General features: G+C 39.0%; 1 protein-coding gene across 1 annotated transcript in view; it reads right to left on the reverse strand.

Moving 5' to 3' along the window:
* Positions 1–24,806, reverse strand: part of vwc2 (von Willebrand factor C domain containing 2) — a 37,373-nt gene extending 12,567 nt beyond the window's left edge. The window contains exons 1-3 of the mRNA XM_077582057.1: positions 24,579–24,806; positions 13,379–14,060; positions 9,885–10,014 (exon numbers count right to left, since the gene is read on the reverse strand). Coding sequence (XP_077438183.1) covers positions 9,885–10,014; positions 13,379–13,981 — 733 coding nt within the window. The 5' untranslated portion in view covers positions 13,982–14,060; positions 24,579–24,806. The remainder of the gene's footprint in view (positions 1–9,884; positions 10,015–13,378; positions 14,061–24,578) is intronic.
* Between the last annotated feature and the right edge of the window lie 896 nt (positions 24,807–25,702).

The raw sequence follows: 25,702 nt of genomic DNA on the forward strand, positions 1-25,702 counted from the left end.
GGCATCCTCAATTGGATTTACAAACAATCTTCATGGTCTTTTTTTTAAGCCACATCTTAAAAGGTCCTTAATTCAAACAAGTCTTTATCGCTCTTGGCAGCAGGGCCACCATGTCTCATGTTTCTCTCTTTGAAGTGATATTGGCACCGGTTCAGACCGTTTATCACATCGCCCCATTTAGTGCCGACCCTAATGTCTGGGTCTCAAAGAATACAATTTCTGTCCTTGTAAGTTGCCAAGGCGATAACCTGCAAGGGTAAAGGACAAGAGGGATTGGTGCCCTGGCCGGGAGGAGAGGAGAGGAGAGGATAGGTGGTTATAATTTCTTCATTTTAGCATCCTTCAGAAGCAGGTAGTGCAGCAGAACCTTGATTTTAAATTGAAAAATAAGGAATGAGCATAACAATCGATTTGCTTGGCTTTACGAGCCAAGATGGTGGCGTGAGTAGATGCAGCAACACGGCACCCTCCAAGTTTTAGCAGATGTTTTTGTTGTTGTTGTTTTGAGTGTTTGTGGCCAGGGCATATTTCAGTACTTTACAGAACTGCTTTCTGATTTATTTAATGACAGCAAATTAATACTGCCAATAAACGGACCTCTCATTTACCGTCCTCTCAAAGTGAAAGTAAAAAAAAAAAGAGGCTAAGGGTCTAGGCTAAATGCTAACCTTTTAAAAAGAACCATTCCAAGCTTCTTTTTCACCAATTCCCAACTCAACAATGAAATGGGCGAACTATGACTGGGGACTACCATTCGTCAACAGGATTACTATGTGATGGTTATAACGCAACTTGGTTAAATGATTTGATCCTGGACTTCGCCAATGAGCTAGCAGGTGACTCTAGCTTCAGAGCGGATAGAACCAATGGGGCCGGTAAAAAACGTGGAGGAGGGCTGCGTGTGTATGTCAACAACATCACAAACGCCACAATTAAGGATATTTGCTACTGCCCAGACATTGCTTCAATCTTATGTTACAGTGTAGACCCTTCTATCTGAAAATCACATCGATTGTAATAATCATAACCTGGCAGCATGTGCCGCCCCAAGCTAACACTAAGGTTGCCATGGAAATGCTACAGAGTGCCACAGACAAACAGATGGTAGTGCATCCATTCGATGTTATTTTTTTATTAAAAAATTTTTCAAGAGCTCAGTATTGTTTATTCGGTAATTTTACCAATTTGACATGTCATCATCATTGCTCTCTTTTTTTTAAAATTAAATTTAAAAAAAAAATTAATTTTGTATGTGAGTGTGTACTCATTAGTTCACCTAAAACCTATTTAGAAAATCCCATACCGTTCACCTAAACCGAATACTTCAGAATCCAGCTAGAGTCGTGAGGTTGTCAGGAGACCCGAGGAAGGATCAAAGGAAAGTGAAATCCAGCACCGACCAGACATTACCTACTACCCACCGGGTTACCAACCAGAGTCTTTCACCAACCCCAGAAACATCTAAATTCCAACAAATTAGGGAGACCTCAAGAGACCACTCTAACCTTGTTCTGTCTGACACCATCGCCAAGAAACATCTCAACCACCTCACAAACAACAACAAAGGGAGTTTATCAACCACCATTGTTGCAAACCAAAAATGCATGATATACTTGTATATTTAAAAAAGCATAAAGATTCATACATACTGCATGACCAAAAAGCCAGAAGAAGAAGAAGAAAAAGGAGAAGCTTGGCTTGCCGGTACAAATCAGCTGCCGCCAGATTCCCACAGGCCAGAACGGCTTGATAGGATTCTTTTGACAGCACCCTACTAACAATATCCAGCAACAGGTTTGAGAATTGCCACCACCATGGGCCACCTCAACAATGGAGGCACCGAACACGGCCCCTCGCCTCGCTAGGTGCGTTCAAGTTCTGCGGGACGTTAGGTGGGAGATGAAAATTCATCAGATATTCCCAGCAGACCCTCACAACGTGTTTGGTTCCTCCACCACAACAGTGTTTGTCTGGAAGCATTAAATGACTTATAATGAACCCATTATTTCCTCTTTTCATCATATTGTCCACAGATGCTCTTTTTAAGAATCACCTTTGTTAAATGAAACTTGACAGCACCCAGCAAATGTCAGTCATAAACTTTATAGGTAAAAGGATTTAGGATGAGTAAAATGCAGAGAACCTGCCTCTATTCACAGCTGTCCTTTGATATTCATGAACAACTGTCTGGGCGAGATGTCAGCGATACCTCACACTTTCATCTTCATCCCCTGGCTGTTCCCCAAATGTCTCGATGCATAACGACTGAATAACACATCTGAGACGGGGGACCCTGCCATAGGCATCGATTTTGCATGTCTGAAAAGGCCACCATAATGTCAGTGCATAATTGATGAACTCGTCAAACGTTGCAATGCTTTATAGTATTTGGTGACGAAAGGAGGAAAATGCAGATTGGCTAAATCACAAACACAACAAAGATGCCAAATTAGGAATCTTATTTGCATATTTAGGTCTAATGTTTCACCATCCATTTGTTTCACTTTCTCAATTTTTACTTTTTATTATTGGCTTAGTTACTGTAATTTCAGTCAGTGGTAAAGCATCCCTGAATGAGTAATTTGTTATTTCCCTGTTAATGAGGTGAGCTTTGATGTGACACATTTCCTACAAGCTATTAACATCTGCTGCACTTAAATAGCATATGCTAGCAAGGCGACAACTTTAATGGCCGCCGATAACCTTATTTTACACTAATTAGAGAGAAAGAGCTTTTCCTTCTCTGTCGCATGTAGAATTCTGTTTAAATAACAGCGGGTAGAAGAATTGTTACTAACTTACTACTGTCTTTTTTTTTTTTAACTTTAAGGAAATGTTATGTATAAAAGACAAAGTGTAATTAAGTTTAGTTAAGTCAAAACAAGTTCATAGATGACTCAATTATTTCTGTTCTGTGTAGTTGCAAGGAGAATTGCTGCCCTGAATAGCATTTGTTTCCAAAGCATTTGTAGTTATTTACAATCTCTCTCTTTTTTTTAATCCCAACACTCACTTTTCCTAATCCCTTCGCAATGAAATATCATTGGTATGTAGCTAAATTTAAGTAAAAGCATGAAATTCATTTTCATTTTCTCTGTTTATCTATTTAATTCCTAATGTTTAATAACTGCACAATTTTGGCTCCTATGATTGTTATATTAATATTTCATACCATTTCTTTTTGGGTTGGTTGAGTGTGATGAAGGAGGATGAATTATGTTTAGACATGTCCATCCATCCATCCATTTTCTTAGCCGCTTTTCCTCACAAGGGTCGCGGGGGGTGCTGGAGCCTATCCCAGCTGGCTTCGGGCAGTAGGCGGGGTACACCCTGAACTGGTTGCCAGCCAATCGCAGGGCACACAGAGACGAACAACCACTCTCACAATCACACCTAGGGACAATTTTTGGAGTGTTCAATTAACCTGCCATGCATGTCTTTGGAATGTGGGAGGAAACCGGAGTACCCGGTGAAAACCCACGCAAGCACGGGGAGAACATGCAAACTCCACCCAGGAAGGCCGAAGCCCGGACTCGATCTCACGTCCTCTGCACTGGGAGGCGGACGTGCTAACCAGTCAGCCACCGTGCTGCCGTTTAGACATGTGATGTTAATCATATTTTTGTTCCCTTAACCCACGAGGCGCTGGCAATGGATTATATGCCACGGAGGAGGCGGGACTTCCGACTTCCGGGTTTTCACCCATCAACTTTGTTTCCGTTTTCCGGTTTGCGACGTGTGGGACACATCCCAGCACTTTTGCCGCCTTTGTGCCCCTCGGTTGCGCGTTCCCGTCGACGGGTGCGAGGCTGAGAGTGTGTAGCGTCTGTCTCCCTCCCACCGATGAGCGGGAGCGCGCGGTTGTGAGGTGCAGGGGTGCGGGTGCGAGTGTTGGAACGCAGCGAGCAGGGGCCAGAAATGGCGCTGAGGTGTAAAACCCGGAAGTAGGAAGTCCGTGGCATCTACCCCATAAATTGTTCTTATGAAGAAATTAGCGACTGCACTGGAAAATATTTAATCATCTTGTCACTTACAAGAGAGCAAATTGCATCATATTTGAAATGGCCAGGTTAAAATATAAGGTGATGCATTTCAAGTATAATCAGAGATGCAGAGTTCGTGGACAAGCATCTTTACTGGAGAAGCAGGCATATTGAGAGGAACGTTTTAAAACATGGACCAGTGAGGAGGCGATTAAGTAGAAAGCCTGAAAGTGCGCGAGAATTATAGGGAAGCACTTGAATAGAGATTGCAATTATACAGACTGCGATATGAACCAAAAAGTAACGCTGTCACTGATATTTATTGATATATGCATGCATATTGTATTAAATCGTCCCAAAAAATATCTGGTATTCTATATTTCAATCTTCCTTTTATGCTAGCAGTTTTAAAACCTTTGCCATCTTGGAATATTCATAAATGCATCCAGGATGCATCCGTTATCTATGGGACTTGCCCTTATTATGATTATTTTATGCTGGCTGACTTTGGGCGAGTGATAAATTACACTCAAGACTGGTTACTTGCAAATCATAGGGCTCAAATAATCATTTATGCTGTTATTCACTTAAATGTGCAATTAAGAGTCTTCAGTTAACTTTTTTTTTTCTTTTTTCTGGAGACTGGAGTCTTCAGTGAACTTATTGTGGCAAGAATCTAGAGTACAAGGAGTGCCTGCCACTCTTGGGTGGCGTACATGCTAACCACTATTGCACCGAGCTGCTCTTTGTAAATGCAATGCATCTACCTCTGTAATGGTTGCTTATATAACAGATCCACAACAAAGGCATCGATAGTACGTCATAAATAAATGGGCTTTACACATATCAGATGGTATTCAGTATGAGTCATTGTACTTTGGGGAGAAAATGTGCATGATTTGATCTAACAACAAATGCCACTTTCAATTTGGTGCATGATTTCAGATGCATGTTACGCAGAGTGAAAAAAATAAAAAGTAGAAGGAAAATAACAAGCTGCTCTTATTGGTTTTTCAAATTAAACCTCAGCCTCTTTTAAATTTACAACGTACTGTAGCTAGAGTATGTGCTGTAGTGAGGGAATGTCGGAGAGCATGGCTAATTGAGTGTTTGTGCATTCAGGGGGATTTGGGGGTTGCAAAATTTCATAATAAAAAACCAAAGTAGAAAAACCTTATTTCAAAGAGCATTTCAGATGACAGACTTGACAGCGGTGGCTTGGTCATCCTCCCCTTCCCGTTTAAGACTTGATGTTTATCATGGTAGCAACCTGGTTTTATGGCATATTCTAAAAAAACGGCATGTAATATAGCCAGTGTCAAGGTTCTTCTGGCATTCAACACTGGGAGGTGCTGCTCTTTATAGGTCATGAAAAAAGAGAATAATAAAAAAAAAGAGTAGCAGTATCAGTGGTGTAAAACGGCACATTGGAGCAAAAAATTCATTTAATAAACATTGATTTTTAACTTCAGTTGTAAAACTAATTAATACTAAAACTTGTGCCTCATTCCCTATAACAGAAAGATTGATATTGGCATTTTTTTAAAATAATGAATAAATATATAAATAGGCTAGTATATCTCAATCGAGCCGTTTTACAATTTCTCAATGAGGCCAATCTCAGCAGACATTAGGCTACATACGTACAGTTTGTGGGTCAATGAATTGCATTTTGCACTTCTCAAAACACATTCAATAGATTTCTTTTTGCCAATAAAAAAAAGTAGGGCTCACCTACGCATGGGAAGCCGCAGATCAAAGCTCGCTTCGTGTTACTTATGCCGCACTAGCTAGCTGAAGCTTGTTGATAGCTAGCTAGTGTTAGCTTAGCAATTAGCATCGCTTCTCTGTTTTTCCTCGTCATCCCTTCATCATGAAGAAGTGTAACCTATTTGTCACCATGGAGGCGATGATTACTGACTTAATAGCGATGTATTTATTTATTTATTTTAAATGGGTGCTATACAAATAAAGATTGATTGATTGATTGACTGATGAACTGAGGGGTTGATGGGTTGATTGATTGATTGACTCCGCACATGTTTAGCCGCATTAGTAGCTAGCTGAAGCTTGTTGATATACTTTATTTGTATAGCACCCGTTTAAAATAAATAAATAAATAAATCGCTATTAAGTCAGTAATCATCGCCTCCATGGTGACAAATAGGCTACACTTCTTCATGATGAAGGAATGACGAGGAAAAACAGAGAAGCGATGCTAATTGCTAAGCTAGCCTGAGAGTCCATATACTGTAATTGTGAAACATCGGAATTAAGTGCTTGGTTGGTTACAGTACTGCATTCAGTAATTGCTCCTCAATATAATTACCCACACTGACTGATTGATTGATTGATTTTGGCGTGATTAGATGGGTTTTATAGTGTTTGTAGGCGATCACACCATGTGTTTAAAGATGTCATTTTAGTAGATATTTTTTTCCCCCATGTTATTTTCACAAACAGTGCCCAAACCTCTTCCTCACTAAGTCACCTGATGTTGGGTTGAATAGCAACAACACACAATTTTACTGCACTTAAAATGTCACAGAATTCAAAGAGTTCAGCTGGCCTTCTCTTTTGATGATCCCTTCCGGCCTACTGGCTCACTTTTGGTTAGGGACGGCACTCATTGTACGTTTAAGATGCATTGTGTGTGTTTGTTGTTTTAAACTTGGCTTGTTGGCGGCCGCAGCACGGTTAATTACAGAGCTCGCTGTCTGCCTGGTATAATTTCCTGTTTCACTGGCTACCGGGTATATGAACAGATCATATCATTTAATATGGTGCTATTTCTTGTCACAGATCTGCTTTGAATGACAGCAGGAGGTTCGGCATCACTGTGTGTTGGATACAGGTGTGTGTGTTCTAAAGTTCATGTGCATGACTGTGACTAAGTCAACAAATTCTTAATTTGGGAATAAATCAACAATCTGCGTCAATTCTCCACAACTCTGCACAGTAGGGGTGGAATGACTTAAAGTTTCTTGTACTATAAACTGATGAAGGTTGAGTGAGTGAACGTTGATTAATCAACTTTCAACGTTTTTGGTATTTTATCAGTGGTTTACGAACTTTTTTTTTCCCATAAGGAGATATTTTGACAGACTGGAGTAAAAAATGGTAAAATTCCGTCTGTATGGCTTGAAAAAGATTATACTTTGACCTCAGAATCCCACAGTTTCTGATGCAGAAGCAGCAGTGTGCTCATGTAATTTGCTCACTTAGATATATTAAACTCTATTTTATGGTAATACAGGCGTAATCCATTGCAACACAGCATATCTTTCTCGGCTGAAGGAGCATGATTGCTTGGTGGCAGTTTCGAATACCATTTTACAACTCATGCCACATCTGTCTCTAAACAGATGTGCGTACAGCTCGAGCTCAGCGAATCAACTGCGCCATCCAAAGGAGAGAAAATGGAGCATTGCCCAAATGCAACACAAAGCTCTCTCAGCATGAGCATATTTCACAAGTGAACAAACAATTGTCATGTTGTGTACCAAAATACAGCAGGTAAATATGACTACTGTCTACTAGGGTTGTGAATTGCCTAGTACCTGGCGATTCGATTCGTATCACGATTCATAGGTCACGATTCGATACCGATTAATCCCGATACAAATCTATAAATTGATTATTGAGATTTTTTTTTAACTAAAATTTTGAAAATACAAATCAGTAAACTTGTACATGTACACTGTAAGATTTGTATGAAAATGTATTTATTTATCTGAAAATTCAGGCTTATAACTGAGCCACTGCACTTAACAAACAGGTTGCAGTCTGTTTCATGTTTGAACAGCACTGAAATAAAATATTAAGGCTTAATGTTCCATTAATATAACATTCTTCCATGCTTAATGTGTGAATCCTAACCCTAAGTAAGACGTTTTGTTGAATATTTCCATAAAAAAATTGATGTTTAACAATGGTGAAAAAGAAGCTTGGAATGGTTCTTTTTAAAGGGTTAGTTAGCCTAGACCCTAAGCCTCTTTTCTTTTTTTTTTACTTTCACTTTGAGAGGACGGTAAATGAGAGGTCCGTTGATTGGCAGTATTAATTTGCTGTCATTAAATAAATCAGAAAGCAGTTCTGTAAAGTACTGAAATATTGAATCGATTCGAGAATTGCGTGCTGTAATATCGCGATATATTGCCGAATCGATTTTTTCTAACACCCCTACTGTCTACTATCTGAGGGGAAAGAAACAGTATTTGAACTTTTAATTTGTATTTTTATGATAAGCTTGTCACCAACAGTCATTTACTGTATATGCAGATTTGTTATATTTTTTAACATCATATAATGACAAACTGATTACAATTAAGCAAAATGACACAATGTTTTTTGTCTTCTTTGATTTATTGAGTTGGTTAGAATGTAATCTAGATTTCTTTGTATCTCTTTTGAAAGCAACTCAGCTACGTATTTTCATTTCAAAATTTCTCCTGTGAAGATAACGCTCTGTGCCAACAAGATAATGCAATAATCTCATTTCTACTTTGAAGGCATTCAAGCAGGATTGTTGCACAATAACTGGCTTTTTGTGTGCAACATATTCGATGTCGTCTTCTTCTGCCAGATTTGCTAGTAGAATTCTGCAACGCAATACTTAATAATCCCACTTCAGTGGTACATACTGCATCATCGATGTTAGTGACATCGCTACACTGAGTGATATTACATTCACACAAAGAGAAACAAAGGACACTAGGACATGCTGTCCTCAGTCATTGGGAAAAAATTATTTTACTTGAATTGACTGAGCTGCATGATTTATTCTCCAATGGACCAATGCAGAGTTTTACCAGCAACAACAAAACCTGAGCGTGCAGTACCTCATCACATGATCTCATACCGCACTGAGGCATCAATTTATCACAGAACATATGCTGTGGACCTCTCTTTGAAATTAGCTGGGAATGAAGAATAATTGTGGAAGGACAAATGATTGATGAGCCACATGCTGTACACGACCTTTGAAAAGGAGCTACTAAGTTACTGCACACGCAATCACACGCACACACAGTTTATTGTACAATCAATATTTTGGGGGTTTTCATTTTAAAGGACATGCAATATTAAAGTAATAAATGCAATGTTAAAGTGCAGTGTTTCTTCGCTATAACGATGTTTTTTTTTAACCTATTTTTCCAACTCTGAAAGCGTGAACATTGATAGTATTTAAATAAGAGAAAAAGGTGAGAACATTTTTAATAAATGTAAAAAAAATAATAAAGCTGACTACTTTGCAGATTCCACCCATTGTGGGTATTTTTTGGAATGTAACGAGGGAACACTGTATTCAATTAGAAAAACCTATACTTTTTTTATTTATTTATTTAAAAAAAAATTTTTTTAAATATATATATATATAAATGTATTTAAAAAACAAAAAGAGAGAGCAATGATGATGACATGTCAAATCGGTAAAATTACCGAATGAACAATACTGAGCTCTCCAGAAAAAAAGGGGAAAAAAAGAAAAACCTATACATTGTGAGCATAGCAAAGTCACATCAACCTCTTCTATGTAGCACAACAGAACAACAGATATTATCTTAAAGCACTTTAAAAATGGAAAATGTCTCTGTCCTTACACATTAAAGGGACAGTGTGTGGAAACTTTGGCATTGGCGCATCCCTACACGTGAACATGCATGAGGATTGATATTCAGTGAACGCACTGTAAACACAGTGACATCAGTATGTACATGTAAACAGAACAAATCAAAATCCGAACAGGGCACTTAGAGCTACGGTGTAAATCTAGCGATGTGAGACGTGCGCGGTGGAAGATTTGGATGGACTGACCGAATCTGTGGGCTACCAAAACATTTCAAATAACTCTTCTCTCTTGCACTCAAGTGTTGTTGAACGACACATCCCCCCACTTACCGCTCTTGCAGATGGGACAGCACTGGTCCGGTTCATATTCCGGGTCCACACATTCTGTCTGCGGGCAGGCTGACACAGAACACAGCACCTCTCCACTTGGCTCACATCGGCATTTCTCACACGGAGACACCTGGAAAACACAATTAGCACACTTGGAATGATTCCACACATACACACAGTGGTTAGTTCATTGCCGTCATGGTCTCAAGTCTACCCTGGCATGCATAAGAATTATATGTAGTGTCTTTAGTTTATCTTCTTTTGCTTACTTAGGATTTGCTGTTTTGTGTAGCAAGCCCTTTGTTTAATTCCAGTGGTATCTTCCTTCATCTGTGGCTGCTTTTGTTAAAGTAATATCACAGGTTTTGATCCCAAACGTTTTACATCTGCGTGGTGGTCTTTTCTCTGGTTGTAGACCATTTCTGACAGAACTTGGCTCAACCCACCAAATAATGCAACTTGTGAGGGATATTGAATTGATTCAGAAATGTCAAATGATATCTGTTTATATAACATCATGTTGGCAGAATGAATAAAATGGAAAGCATAAGCCAGAAAGTCATTGTGGCACACAAAGTGAATCCAAGCAATAGGGTGGAAAGTTATGTGGGGCCTGAAAAGAGATCAAGTCTGAGTGTATCTGGGACACATCAAGTATTCCACAAAAAAAAAGGGTTTCAAGTATTTAAAAAAAAAAAAACTTAAAATTTGATGTCAAGTAGGGGGCCACAAAATATTCTACGGACAGCAAATGGCCTCCAGGCTACGAGTTCATGTACTTTTTCCACGATACAAAAATACTGCAGTGTCGGTGCTGGATTTCACTTTCCTTTCTTTTCTTTGGTCCTTCCTCGGGTCTCCTGACGGCCTCACGGCTCTGGCTGGGTTCTGAAGTGTTCGGTTTAGGTGAACGGTATGGGATTTAATAGGTTTTAGGTGAACTAATGAATACACACTCATACGCACATGCACATTCACATTCAAAATAAAAATTAATTAAAAAAAAACACAAAAAAGAGAGAGCAATGATGATGACATGTCAAATCGGTAAAATTACCGAATGAACAATACTGAGCTCTCCAGAAAAAATAAAATAAAATAAAAAATACTGCAGTGTTGTACGTACTGTACATCCATGCAGAAACAACAAGCGATCAAGCCACAACATGAGAGCAAAGCAACAGCATATCATCCTCCATTGATTTTTTTTTTTTAATTTAACATCCTCTCTTGGTTCTCCAGACTCTCAAGGGTAAGCAAAGTAATTTGCAACACATTAATACATGGGCGATTGGGTTTATGATTACAGAAATCACAACTTTGTGGGAGCCACTGTGCCAAAAATCCAGCTGAGTGAATAACGCTCACTTATATTAACGTTGGGGACAAAAAAAAATAAAAAATCTTACATGCTTGAGACATGCAACGACATAAATCACTAGCTCTTGCCTTGGCCCGTCCCTCGCTAGCACGAACATACATGTACGTATGTAAGTACGTAAGTAAGTATGTCAATTGCATCATGTTACGCAAAACTCAAACCAATTCAACTACAACACATTACAACATTTATTTCTCATATTTTCATTCACACTCAAGAACAATTTCGAGTCTTCACTCAATCACATTCAAATTCTAATATCTTTAACACCTAGCAAGTATCAACCCTAACCCTACATTGAGAGAAGACTCATCGCCCCCAAGAGCTGCTGAGGCAGACAGTGGTTGGTCAAAGATCGAATAACACCCAATGCCTGTTAAATGGTAAGTTTGAAAACAAGAAAACAAACCGATTAATCTATGCACATAAACATTGAGTGCTTCAAACGCTGTCCTCTCACATATCCTCCCTGGTTGGCTTCCTAATGGGGGACCTTCTTCAGTTGTGAAGAGACTAATGTAACTCAGACATAATGTAACTACAAAGTCTACAACTGACTAAATAGTCTCCTTTTAGGTCAAGTGAAGCAAACAAGCTAGTTTCAGGATCTAATAGGCTGACCCTGTGAAAATCGATAGGAATATGAAATAAAACATCAGAATTATCTAGGCATGTCTTTGAACTAAGTTTAAATGAAAGAAGTTCAAAATGTCTTTGCTCGTCAATTGTTCCCAAGCGTCTCATAACCCAGAAAAGACTGCAGCTGATTATGTACAGATTGAATGGCATGCAGCTCCTATATTCCCTGTGAAAGGCTTATTTGGCAGTCCCTTGTGCATAGCAGCACATCTTTGGTCCTATCAAGAGCGCTAAGGTTAATTCTGACAACACTGCTACTGATTGCAGAGGCTTGCGCCTCCGCATGCCACTTCACTGTGAAAAATGGAGCGAGGCAGCACTTCCCAAAGAAGTTAGCAATCACGCATAATAACCTGCCTGTTGCAAATCCCGTGGCACAGCACAAAGGCTAATGCATGACGCTTGTGTGAGATTTTTTTATTTTTTAGGTTTGACATAGAACTGCTTTTAACATCTGTGCGTACTCAAGCTTCACTTCCAGTTTTGACAATCGCTAGCATAAAAAGGGTAAATGTACCCTTGTGTTAGATCAGTGGGGTTTTTTTTTTAAATCTGGGTTCAGTCGAATCCCAGGGGTTCTGTGAGTCAGTCTCAGGGGTTCAGTGGAGAAGAAAAACACATATGACTAAAATGATTCTTGATGATATGCCACGCTTGGCCATTATTGGTTGTAGGTGATTATGCCACATTGCTGTGCTGCAGGGAATTTGGTGCTCTCAGTAGTCGACTTGTGACTGTTGTGATGATATGTCATGTGATTTCTTTATTATTTTAATCCTTTCATAATGTTGAGCAAAAAAAAAGAAAGTGGTCGGACGACTATGTGCAACATGAATTCACATGTATAAAAGAACGTATGGTGTTCCACAGGGATCAATTCTGGGTCCTCTGCTGTTTTCACTTTATCTGTTAAGTTAAAACGGATTTTGACATCTATAGCCTTCACTGAATGAGTTAAGAAAAGAGTGGTGGTTGTTTTAAAGCGGCCTTTACATATATAGAGTTGAGTTGAGTGATGGCAGTCAGCGTCCTAAATGCCTGATTTGCAATGCCAAGTTGAGCATTTCTTTTCCAGCTATCTAGTAAAACTAAAGGAACACTTTCTTAAGTAGCATATAGATGGAGAATACAAGAACACAACAGCACAAACCTGATCCATGCTTTTTATAATTGCTAAGAGACACTTCTAGCTTGCACTTGTAAGGCTACAACAACAGTACAAAAACAATACGAAAAGACTTTGCTGAAGCTGCACATCGAAAGTGAGCCTTCAGAAATATTCTAGTGAGAACAAAGACAATTGCTGACCTTTGCCATTATAAATCTGCCTTCATGCCTTCTTTGCCGCCTGCTTGCTGCAGGGCAACTACTTTTTATGTAGTGCTTGCCATAGACTCATTTGAACGTCAAAAGGTGGATCTGTCAGCGTTTTGCTCCGCTCGGAGAATGTCAAATAAACAGTTCATGAACTCACCTTAAACTCCTCTAACGAAGCGTAGATCTTTCCCCGAAATTCGCAGTAGTTCTTTTTCTCCTTGCACTGCGGGCAGCATTGACTCGTGTCCACTTTAATGCAACGAGGGTGCACCCGGGGACAATCTGGCTTGCTGCACAGAGGACCTTCATCTGTACAGAGGCAAGGGCATGTGGACGGGCCGGGGGTGAATTGCTCACCGATGGCGAATACAAAACCGCTCTCATCCATACAGCCTTTACCCCTGTAGTCCGGGTAGGCGTACTCGTCGATGGCTTCCAAGGACATGGTGACGTCACTTGTAGGACCCACGTCTATTTGGTTGAAGTCATCTTGCTCAGTCCACAACTCTTGGGACTTCCCACCCTTGGATCTGAGGTTAGACCTGGTGCGGCTCATGCCAGTTCTGTTTAGACCCAAAGTATCGTTGTCCTCAGGTTGCAGCTGCTTGGGGACCGCTTTGTCCTCTCTGGCCTGGGTCAGCACCCTTTCCAGACGTTCACGGCTAACCGGTAGGGTCGTTAGAGGATTGCTCCCAGCGCCACTCATCAAGAACCAGAGAACAAAGAGAAGCTCTGCTGTCATGGCAACGGAGTGCAGCATCTCTCCCCACCACCGGTGAGGTGGGAAAACACCTTGGCTCACATAACACACTTCACATCTCAGGTGTGAGCCAGTCCATCTGGAAAGAGAAAATTAAACTGGGGTTATGCGCTCGGTATTTTGTCACTTTTTATCCCAGGTGTGCGATTTGGAACGGGGCAACAAATTCACATGGCTTTGTTCCGTCACGTCGAGCTAACACCCCGAGTCTGAGATCAGTGAATTGGATTGTCAAGATAGGGAACATCTGTGTTAGGAAATCAATACTGCTTGATACTGTAACACTTCTCTGCATCAATCAGTCTTGTTGGTGACAAAGAGGAGCGGCTTGAATCAAACATTTTAAAGCCTCCGCTCTTCTTAACGGAACAAAGAGTCTGGATCAATGTACTTCTTAAAATGAATCTCAGTCAACTGTAAGAGGAATTGATTTGAAGAAGAACATAATTTATGTCAGGCTGGAACCGTATCGTCATTCAAAGAAACGAAAGCTTTACTTTTCACTTTTCGTTCTAGGATCAAAAACCTCCTTGGAGCTTTCTTTTGTGTTGTAATCACATGTAATTACACTTGAACGTAACCTTTGTGCACAGTACGTTAATACTCGACACCTCAGGAGGAGTGAAACCCTGGCGTAAACTGCAAACACAGCGCATTTTATAAAAAGCTGTGCTCGATATTTTTATTTTTGCCTCTCGCTAAACTTGATTTACTCTGGCACTTTGAAATTCAAATGCCTGCTATGACGCTTTGCTGCGCTCGGTGGCCTACTTCCATTTATTTCCTTACCATTGCTGAGGCCAAGCAAATGCTGCAAACGTCGTATTGATGTTAACAATTTCATAAAATGATGTAATTATTCAGTGTTAGCTAAGTAAATTTAAAATAATCCAATGTCAACTCATTCAAGCATAGTTCATTAAGATGATTCATTTGTGTACTTTAAGACTATTTGCTACGTAGCGATAGAATAAAGGGAAGTCAGTTGTTTGTGACGATGAACAACAGATGTTATGTTATGCTTAGACAATGTGACAAAAATTCAGTCTAACTCAAACTATGGTGCCTAAGTCTTCATAAATTCTGAGTCGCTCAGAGGAAAAAGCTTAAATTGACTGCAGGCATTCAACAGCGTTTGGGCAATGTTTATCTAATTTGCTATGTTTGAGGCGCAAGCTTTTGAGTTGTAGTGAAAGTGAAAGGCAGCTGAGCGAGCGAGGAGGAAGAAGAACCCATTAGTAAAGGAACCTCATTCCAGTAACCACCTGAACAGCTGTTACAAGCTGTCACACGGACAGCGTACGCTGTCTGGCGCTCCTGCAGGACTGATCACTGACCTCCTGGCTTTTGGGTGGCTAGTGAAATAACTTAATGTGAGCAAGCTAACAATCAATTAGTGTGTTTTGAGTTTTCTCTGGTGTTTTAAGTCTTCTTTTTATGCCACACACACAGAAGTGATGGCAAAGAGGAAAAATGTAAATACAACTATCAAAACAGACTTCAATACGACATGAAAGCGTTACGTAGATTTCTATCCTGGCTCCTCAGCACTCGAGAGACTCACCTAACAGGCAAAAGTACTTTGATTTGAAGCATCTGGGTGACTGTTGTAATGAATTCGAGTCCATCTGTTAGCGATGTTTGACAACAGAGAGGACTGAGTGAAGATGAAGACTGCTTTATTAGCTTCTCATACTAGCCACTAGCAAACCTGCTAAAATGATTTTTTGGGGTATTTTTATGTTAAAGGTGAAATCTAAGTCAAACATTTATTTAAATCAAATGTCAAACACGCTATTCTGATTGAATTGAGCAGCAAAATAAGTACACCCGTTTTATCCCTCTCAGGGGACGGCTATTTTGCCACTTGCTGTCGACTGAAAATGACATCACAGTTGCTCAGAGCTCAGGCAACAACCAATCATGGCTTAGCTTGCAAGTGTCACATGACCAAACTCAGAATACAGGTGAGCTGTGATTGGTCATTACCTGAGCCCTGAGCAACTGTGAGGCCATTTTCAGTCAACGGCATGTGGCACAATGGTCACCCCATGAGAATTTGCTGCTAAACTAATACTCCACAAATGCAATATCAATCGGAATACTGTGTTTAGACTAGTGGAGGCGCATGGAACATATTTATTGTAAAGAAGATTTTTGACTTGACTTAATGCTAATATATATATATATATATATATATATATATATATATATATATATATATATATATATATATATATATATGTTACGTATTGTAACTTAGCGACACCTATCGGACATGTAAATAGCAACAACAACAAAAAAGTAAACTGAATCATAACGGGATTTACTGGGACTCAAACCCGGGATGTCAGGTTGAAAGGCAAGCATCTATCTGACTGAGCTAACAGGCCAGTAATTATTTCAATGTTGACTACATGTTTCGTAACGTCAACCATATCTGAGCATATTCCTCTGAGCCTCTTCCTAACCTCAACCATTCGTATTCCATCCCAGAAGTGACGACGAATTCCCAAAAGTGACGATGTATTGACATCAAGAAAGAGCATGCGCAGAACGTACCAACGTCTTGTTCGTCTTGTGACCTGTCATGGAATACGCTCTATTTGGTCGTATTTTCGTGCATGGTAAAACAACCAATATACTTGTATTGTGTTGGAGGACTTGTTGGAAATTTTGGGTGAATTTTCAATCTCACAATAACTTCAGTGAATATCAAACATTTTTATTGTTAATTGTCTTAAAAAAAAGAAGAAAGAACTCCCCATGTGCGTGTGGTGTGTGTGGTGTGTGTGGTGACCAATCAAAACGCATCATCCGATCAAATGATTTGGAAATGGAAGACTCCTGCAAAGTTGTCAGTGGTCACATATTACAAGAAAATGAGGCGAGGAAAACCTGTGATTGCAATCCATCAGTCTGGTATTATTTTTGAAATTACTTAGAGGAGATAGGCCTATTGTTTTGTAATGTATTATTTCCTAAGGATTAAAACAGTCTACTGGCACATTTATTTCATAAGTTATATAGAGCTGTTCTTTATATTGTTGTTTGGAAGACTATAAAACAGATGACATTGTTTTAAACACTTTACAACTTTGAGGAAAATAATATGATCTATATCGTGATACCAAGATGTGACTTATTTTTGGGGAAACAACAATTCTACAGAGGGCTACAAAAAATAAATGGGAAAAAATGCACTAACTGATCTTATAACATTCTTGGTAGAGCTGTTTACTACCTCTGGGCACTATTGTCCCGAAACTAAAATACATAAGTGTATCTTGGTCATAACAATACATTTCACAAGACATTTCATCTAAAATCTTGTCCTTGTATCTTTGAAAGAGACACAAAATGAGCAGGAGGAATTGAGGACATACAAGGAGAACAAATCCATTGAATTGGTGGACTATGAGGAAAACTGACTGTAGGACAAAATATATTCATTCTGAATTGAATTGTATTTTTTACAGCTTTTTCAAGGTTAAGTAAGCCCTTTCAAACCTTACTCTCGCTGTTGTATTGCAAATCACATATTTTCCTTGAGTTCGTACTTTACAAGCATTGCATAAGCTCTATTAAAATACAAATCAGCCCATTGGTGCAGGTGTGTCGTTATTTTCTGGATGTTTTTTTTTTTCATATATAAGTTCAAGTTTAACAGGTGAGAGAAGACCTTACAGAGATAGTGCTGTGAATCTAATTAATACAGATTTAAAAACATTTTTCCCCCACAGGAAATACAGACGCTCCCCTACTTACGAACATTCAAGTTACGAACAATGGTTCATACGAACATGTCTGCGCGCATGCGCGCATGTCAAAAAATGTTCGGAAAGAGATGCTGTAAGTTAGATTTTGTATTGCGCACCTTTTTCCGAGTACTGTAGTGCTTCTTTCCGCCGCTAATACCGACGCTTGGCGCTGTGAGAGCTCACCCAGCATTGGAGGCTCAGCAACGTGTCGAGGAGGAGGAAGAAGAAGAAACGCCTGTCGCTCATAGATAAAGCCATCGCACTCTTCGAGCAGCAAGACCCAAATATTGAACGTTGCACAAAGGTTGCAAATCAATTGAATGATGCCATACAGTGCTACCGCATCATTTATGATGAAAAAAGAAGAAAACTGTGCAATCGTCGTTAGATCGCTTCTTTCGGCCAGTTTCTAGTAAATCCTCCAAGGAAGATACTCATCAACCCTCATCTTCTTCTCCGCGACCCTCAACTTCTTCCTACATTGAAGTTAGGAGGAGGAAGTAACTTTTGAAGCCCATTCCAGCGACGACAAAGAACCTCTCATGATATAAAATCCTCCTCTTCCTCCTCCTCCTCCTCCATCAAATCCTTAATCATCGAGTACATCTTCCAAAAGTAAGTTAAACTTCATTTTATTTATCTTATTACGTACATGTACATACTGTGTGTGTCTCTCGCTCTCTAACATACGTAGTACAGTACTGTACGTATTCTCTTTAAACATAAATTATAATACAAAATATAGCACTGAAGCAACTTACGAACAAATTCAACTTACGAACGATCGCTCGGAACGTAACTCGTTCGTAAGTTGGGGAGCGTCTGTAATGGGAAACGAGTTAATTCAAGGGTAAACCTATCACAATCATATAACCTTTATACAATTTACAGGTGATTTGCCTCACTTTTTTTTACATTTTTAAAGGGGCCCATCCATCATAAAAACAAATAATCATTATTCTTCCCCTTTTTATGCAAAATATGAGTGTGACATGGTGTGAAGTTGTCATCTATGCAGTCTGTCATTTAGCCTTTGAAGGCAGAAGTGTGTACAAACAAGTGGATTTGAATTTAGAGTAACTCTTTATTCAGGATTGTGACGAGGGCACGGCGGGAAAAAAATGGCTAATCAAAACAAAAATGTCAGCCTCAAAACTAGAATGAATAATTTTAAAACCACCTGGAACCATGTTTGGTCACTGCCCATGTTTATCATGGATATTTGTTTTTTTTATTATTTGTTGCAGACACACACGCAGTCAATGGAAAAAGGTTGCTAAAGAGAAATACACAGGAAGATAAAAAGATGCCCAAGGTTTACGCGCTTTAGATTAAAAAAGGACAAAAAAAAAGTTTTATGTAATAGCTGCAAAGCGAAGGTTTAGCCTGAAAAGAAAACATTCACATGGGAATTTGAGCAGATGGCAGAGCAAAATCGCCAGTGTTAGATTAACACTAAGAGTGTTAAATCTAACACTAGAAAAGTGTTTATATGTGTCCACACCAATGAGTGTAAATCTGACACTTTTCAAAGTTTTACTTTTTTCCACACTTAACCAGTGTTAATCCAACACTGTATAGTGTTAAAAATCGAAAATGGTAAACACTGAGTAGAGTTGAAAGTACTCTACACTAGTGTCAGTGTTAAACATTTAACCTCAACTACACTCTGGTAAATAGTATTTCACTTATATAGCGTTTTTTTCTCCTTACAAAGCCCTCAAAGTTCTTTACATTTTGACTCCTGATGACACAGTAGGCTCAGTATCTTGCTCGAACCCACGCTCTCAGGGTCAGGAGACGACCACTCCACCACTGAGCCACGCCAACCCAACAACATCAAGCAGATGTATCACTATTGAAATGTCGACAGCGCGCTGAAAAAGTTGGAACGTTTCTCCTTCACCGGAAATGAGGGTGTGGTCACTCAAGGTGGGGCTGTTCGGGGGGTTACATCGACCCCAACACCCAAAGAAATTTACTCTGCCAGTGTTATAATAACAATACTTACTGCATATTTGATCGAACACTGGGAATTTAACACTGACTGATATGCTGTGTACAAGCCGGCCGGCGTATACTAAAAAATATATATTTTTAAATGTCTGTCTCTGTAGTGTATTCATTTTGCAAAATAAGTCGGGTCCGGTTTAACTTGTGTGGGTGCAAGTTGAAGCTTATCCATCTAACTTAGCTTAGCTTCCTCTGCTTGTCTCTCATCACATCGCTAAGCAGTGATCGAGCATGAGTGGAAAGTGTTATCATTATTGTGAGAAAAATGTAGTGTATTTATATAACACAAACAAACCATCTGACGTACTAGCCTAAATAACACGGTAATGCAAATTGACATGACATCACACAGGAAACCAAATATGAGCACGAGCTCTTTACACATGTGGTTTGAGTTATTTAACTCACCTTTTGGCATTTACACACAATAATAAATAAAAATTTTGGACAAATTTGCAAATGTCGATGGTTCACTGCTTTGCTTTTACAACTCATATTTTAGCAACTCTGCTTGTAGTGAGAGTCAAAATGAAGCTTTTTATTATTTTATTTTTTTACTCACAGCACAGATGTGACCCTGTGGAGTCAGTAAAGCCTTTGTACTTGCAGTCATCAGAGTTCATGTACTGTAAGCTCATATATATTGTACATGTCTGACAACCTCTTTAAAATGAAGCTAATGAATTCCTATTTCGTTATTTCCAGTTGCATGTAATTATCTCAGGGAAATAAGCAAGAAAATGGCCAGTACAATAAATTATGGCGGAATTTTTTCTATTTCTTTTTAGAGCTCAGAACTAGCAGTGGGTGGTCGCTTTTTGCACTGACCTTCTTTTGACATGTCTCTGCATGCATCCAAATTTTGAGCACCACCTTTGAGCCATCTTTAATGTTGGGAATACATGACTTCCAAAACTGTCAATTAAAAAAGACAGATGCACTATATGTGGTTCACACAATGCTTCAATAATAATTTGCATAGCTCAGTAATGGGGTTTTAGGGAAGCAAGCGAAATGTCAGCTCATTTAATTCCTTTAAAAAATATATTCATATTGCTTCCTAAATCTGTGAGGTGTGGAAACAAACCTCAAATCTAGAGGGGTATTATTATGTACATGTACTGTATATATAGTATATTAATAAGTCATATTAAGTAGAAGGATAACATAATTTTGTGGTTTGTTAAAATATTTCAAATCAAATTACTGAAGTGCAAACATTAATGATTTTAAATTAACAACATGCAATTTTTCTTCTCCCTCTGCTTCACCATTGAGTAGATTAGAAGTTTATTATTAATATAGCCTTACAGTTAGGTATGGCATTTGACTTAATTTCCTTGATAGGCTATTGGAAAAATTCATTTGCTTCAATACTATTTTAAGATTTTTATATTCATGTTGGAACTTGGGTGTCAAAAAATGTGCTCTTCCACATGCATACTTTATATGGAATGTTGCAACAATAAACAATAAATGCTTTGTAACAAATGGTAAAAGCAGCAGAACAAACTTTTTTTGGGGGGGGCTCAGCTAAACCTATTAGTATGCTACAACTTACTGGTTCTTGATGAACAATATGAACACATTCCCGAGAGAGTCAACCCAACAAACGTTGGAGACAGTTGCTGCAGCTCAAATTCTCTTGCATAAAATGAATGACAATTTTCAATTGTTCTCATTTATAATTTTTTAGCACTTAATCGTACAACAGCCACAAGAGGTGTCGACCACTGTCCCGACTAACGATACATTGAAATAAGCACGGGTATCGTATCGGCCCAGTAGCAATATCTGGTATCGGTACTCACTCATCCCTAGACTTAAAGCAATTCCCTTTTGAATCGCTACTGCCACCTGTTGACGAGGAATGTAACTGCACATACGCAATACGCATATGACGTCACATTTGCAGACAGAGGGCGGGATATTCGAACCCGAATCCAGTCCAAAACTATGAGCCAGAGGCTTGCAGGAGTACCCATTGTGATGAATTTCCATATCGCTGGCATCAGGCTGAAAACCTTGTACCTTCAAAATAATCACTTTTGAGGAGACCCCAAAAACTGCATATTTGTTCAACCATTAATATTGCATCATCAAACAGCAAGCCATTTTCAACACTTTATATTGGTCTATAATTTGTAAAAAATAACACCCACATGTGTGGCCTAAAAATATATATTTTTGAAGAATAAGAAATTTTCAGAATTGTGACTTATGAGCTTTTGGCCTGATGGGAACGATACGCTCTTTTCTGCTGGGATTGCTCCTCACAGCTTTACTCTTCTTAAACTTCAATAAATGAGGCTGGGTTCTTTTATTGGAGTGCAAAAGGTTTAATTGTTGTAGTGTTACATACTCTGTGTAACCAATTGTTTTGTCCAAAGGAATACATGATTCCTTAACGTGTGAATATATTTGGGGAATTGGATATAAGTAAAATGACATTGGATGTTTAGTTACAACAGGGGAAATGGCAAATATGATTATTTTTAAACGGAAGGAAAGAATGCAAGAGCAACGCAACAGTAAATAGAGCAAGCATCAGATGATTGCATTGTAATGCAATTGAGGCCCTACACCATATTAACACTAAATAAAACACTTTAGCACAAAGCATCAGCGCTAAATGCAGGTTTACGGCTCATTGTGGCAATAAAGGTTTATATTTTTGCCTCCCAATAAAACTTAACTGAGATAATCAAGGTGATGCATGTTAAAACAAAGCAACATTAGCAAGATATCTCACAACAAAACCAGAACTGCTTTTGTCTACATAATGATACTGAGAGCTTTTAATAATTTTCCACATCGTTGACCTGCTCTGCTATTAATATTGTAAATTTGCTATTGATCCACGTGCATATTTTTGAAGAACGCTATGATCCTGATCTCCACTGACATTTAAATGTTACACTGACTTTCTGCATACGAACGAATGACGCGCTTATTTTGCGGCATGAGCATGTTAGTGATGTCCCTTTGGATACGTTCACAAAGTCAAAGGTCAACTTTTTGCTCAGGTCAACGTATTTGTCACAGTTGAACACGGTGATTAATCTACGAGAGATTTAACCTGGCGGTTGGTTCATGGTTCAATGATTCTCACCATAGCGTTGATTTATGACTCATAATAAATATTGTTGCTTTCATTACCAAGCAGAGGAAATAAAGCCCATAAGTCTTGAGGAGGGAGAAAATGTAGCTCATGCTTGACTAATAAGACACTACTCATTCTATTCCTATAGATTAGCCTGGCAACGCTTCAATAATACAACATGTGGGGAAAAGGTTGACCTGCCGCTTGCTTTCTGCAGTAACGTCAATCAAAGATTTGTCTTCCAGGTTAGCTTTGAGCAATTTAACCAACACATTAATGCTATAAATAGACCCAAATTAAATGAGGCAGTCCCCATCTTCAGGAATTTTCCACACATGAGCTGAGACATCTCTGTTTTCGTTGATTTCTAATTAGCACGGATGCATTCCGGCGCTATTTAAAAGAATCCAATCTATTACCATCATGTTTCATCCACATGAGCGCTGACATGCGGAGAACGAAACAAGCTCGGCGGCTCGGAGCAGCCTCGTGTTTTGATTTGTGTTTTAGGCTGTTGTTGTAAACAGTGCAAGAGGCTCACACAGGTTGGCTGGCAGTGAACCTCCACAGCAAGTATCGCATTCAGAACGTCTCAGTGAATAAAAGTAAAGCCACGTCCCTCTGTCACATCAAACTAGATGTCATTTGGAGGAAAAGAAGGTCCACGGGCTAGAATTAAATCAGACCCACAATATGCCTTCACAGCTGTCTGCGCTTCATTTTTTATTTTATTTTTTGCACATGCTATATCTAATTCCTTGTCTTCCACATTCAAACATGTCATCTATACACAAGAGCAATGAAACTATTTACTTTAGGTCAATTTATGACAAAGCACATCACAAGGGATAAGACATGAAAGGTTAAGACAGTGTTTGCTTGTGGGCTCCAATCTGACAGGGCTGAGAAAGCATTGAATTAATGATGCCATGTTAAAAAAAATACATATTTTTTTACACAGGTAAAGAGTGGACTAATGCAATGTAATTAGAGCGATAAGGTACAGCAAAGCAGAATATTAAACCATCTGCCAGTGGATAAATCGCCACAGGGCTGTCTAATTGAATTTGATCCTTTCACTGTAAATCTTACAAGTGACCTACATCAAAAGAAAGTTTTCCCAAACACACAACGCAAAGGCAAGGCAACCACCCTTGCACAACTGTCATGCAATCTTTAGATCATGTGGCCTGGAATAAAGGTAAAAATATGCCTGTGTGCACAATTCCAGCCAGGAAAAGTAAAAAAATAAAATAAAAAAAGGGGGGGGGGTAGAGTAGATATTAAAGGGCAGAGTGCAGCATATGACACATAGTGTATTTCATTTTGATGCAGCTCACCCAAAGATGTAGTGACATTTACATTGTAGTGTATAATGTAACACAAACATCAGATATCAGCAGTTTTTTTTTAAAGCATAAAGCTCCCCTCGCAATCCCCATACCTACCTGATTATCTGAACGCAATTGCATTGTACATGTAATGTGTCCACCATGCTACTATTGTATTTTCTCCTCCCATCCTTAAGTTAAGGAAGACACATACAGCATCTACAGGTGCATAAAGAGTAGCTAGTACATAAGATGCTGTTTGTATAATATATAATTACATCTTACATGCTAGTTGCAATCTAGGTAAATACTCTGAGGCACACTGAAACACATACCAAAAATCGAAAGAGGATTCCACTTCAACTATAACAACAATGACGTGAACCTACCTGTGATAAACGTACGGTTCCGACAGCGCTTTTGGATCACCAGTACACAGACTTGACCCAGACAGCAACAAATGATCACAACAAGTACAGGCTGGTCCACTTTGTTCAAAGACGATGGTTCTCTGGAGGATGGCGGTTCGTTTTTAACTTTGCTCTTCTCACAAGAGTGTTCGAGGCGCTCTGCTCTCTGCGTGATGTCCCCCTGCTCCACACACACAGCCACTTTATGCTCCCTCCCCAAATTGTTAAATAAATGGAGGCGGAGTACCACGGTTCCGACGTCGTGGTAACTAACAATGTGGCCGCTAGATGGCGCGATTTAAAAGACTGAACTGCTGGCTGACGAGAGGGGGGGATCAGGTGAGTTTAACTTCTCGGATTGTTTTTGATGAGATTGTCGTTGATTGTTGATTGATTTGGTAATTAAAAAAAAACGGACCATTAATTTTGTTTTTTCACATTTTCAAGAAGAGGAGGTAGTAAGCCATCATGATTGGATTCAAAGGTACACTTATGAGACATTTTTTAATGTGATATAAAATATTTTGCTTTTTTTGGCGTAACCATTTTACAGATACTTAGGCACACGAAAAACAAAAATCCTTAACAATTTAATAAACAAAGTTTAATTTTCCTTGAACACATATGACTGTTGCCAAAGTCCAGTAGCATGGTTGCAAATCAATGCTAATGTTAGAGTTTTTGCTCTGCTAGCTGGTCAAGAACCAATTTAGCACAAAACAACAACAACACTTTGATTGCAGTATATTTCTGGTCATAGTGTTGCACTGGTTTGAGTGACATATTTCATTATAGATGAAATATTGGGTGGGTGGAATGCCTGTCAAGGGCCAAGCCAACATGCTAACCTCTACTAGTCTGTATCTATATTATTTTTAATGTACTGTGCTTTATTTAGAAAAAGCACATTGTCTTGTTTCAATAAGTTTCGACCCGTGTAGATATGTTACGAGACCATTGTTCTAATTAGGAAATAAAAATTTTAAACAAAATTATAAGCGGTCATTAAAATGACATCTTTACAGTTTATAAATGGTAACATTAATTTTATGCACCAACCCTCAATTCATATTAGCCATTCCTCATGCAATACAGTACAGTAA

This window comes from Vanacampus margaritifer, chromosome 12 (genome assembly GCF_051991255.1).
Source record: "Vanacampus margaritifer isolate UIUO_Vmar chromosome 12, RoL_Vmar_1.0, whole genome shotgun sequence".
Classification (NCBI taxonomy): domain Eukaryota; kingdom Metazoa; phylum Chordata; class Actinopteri; order Syngnathiformes; family Syngnathidae; genus Vanacampus; species Vanacampus margaritifer.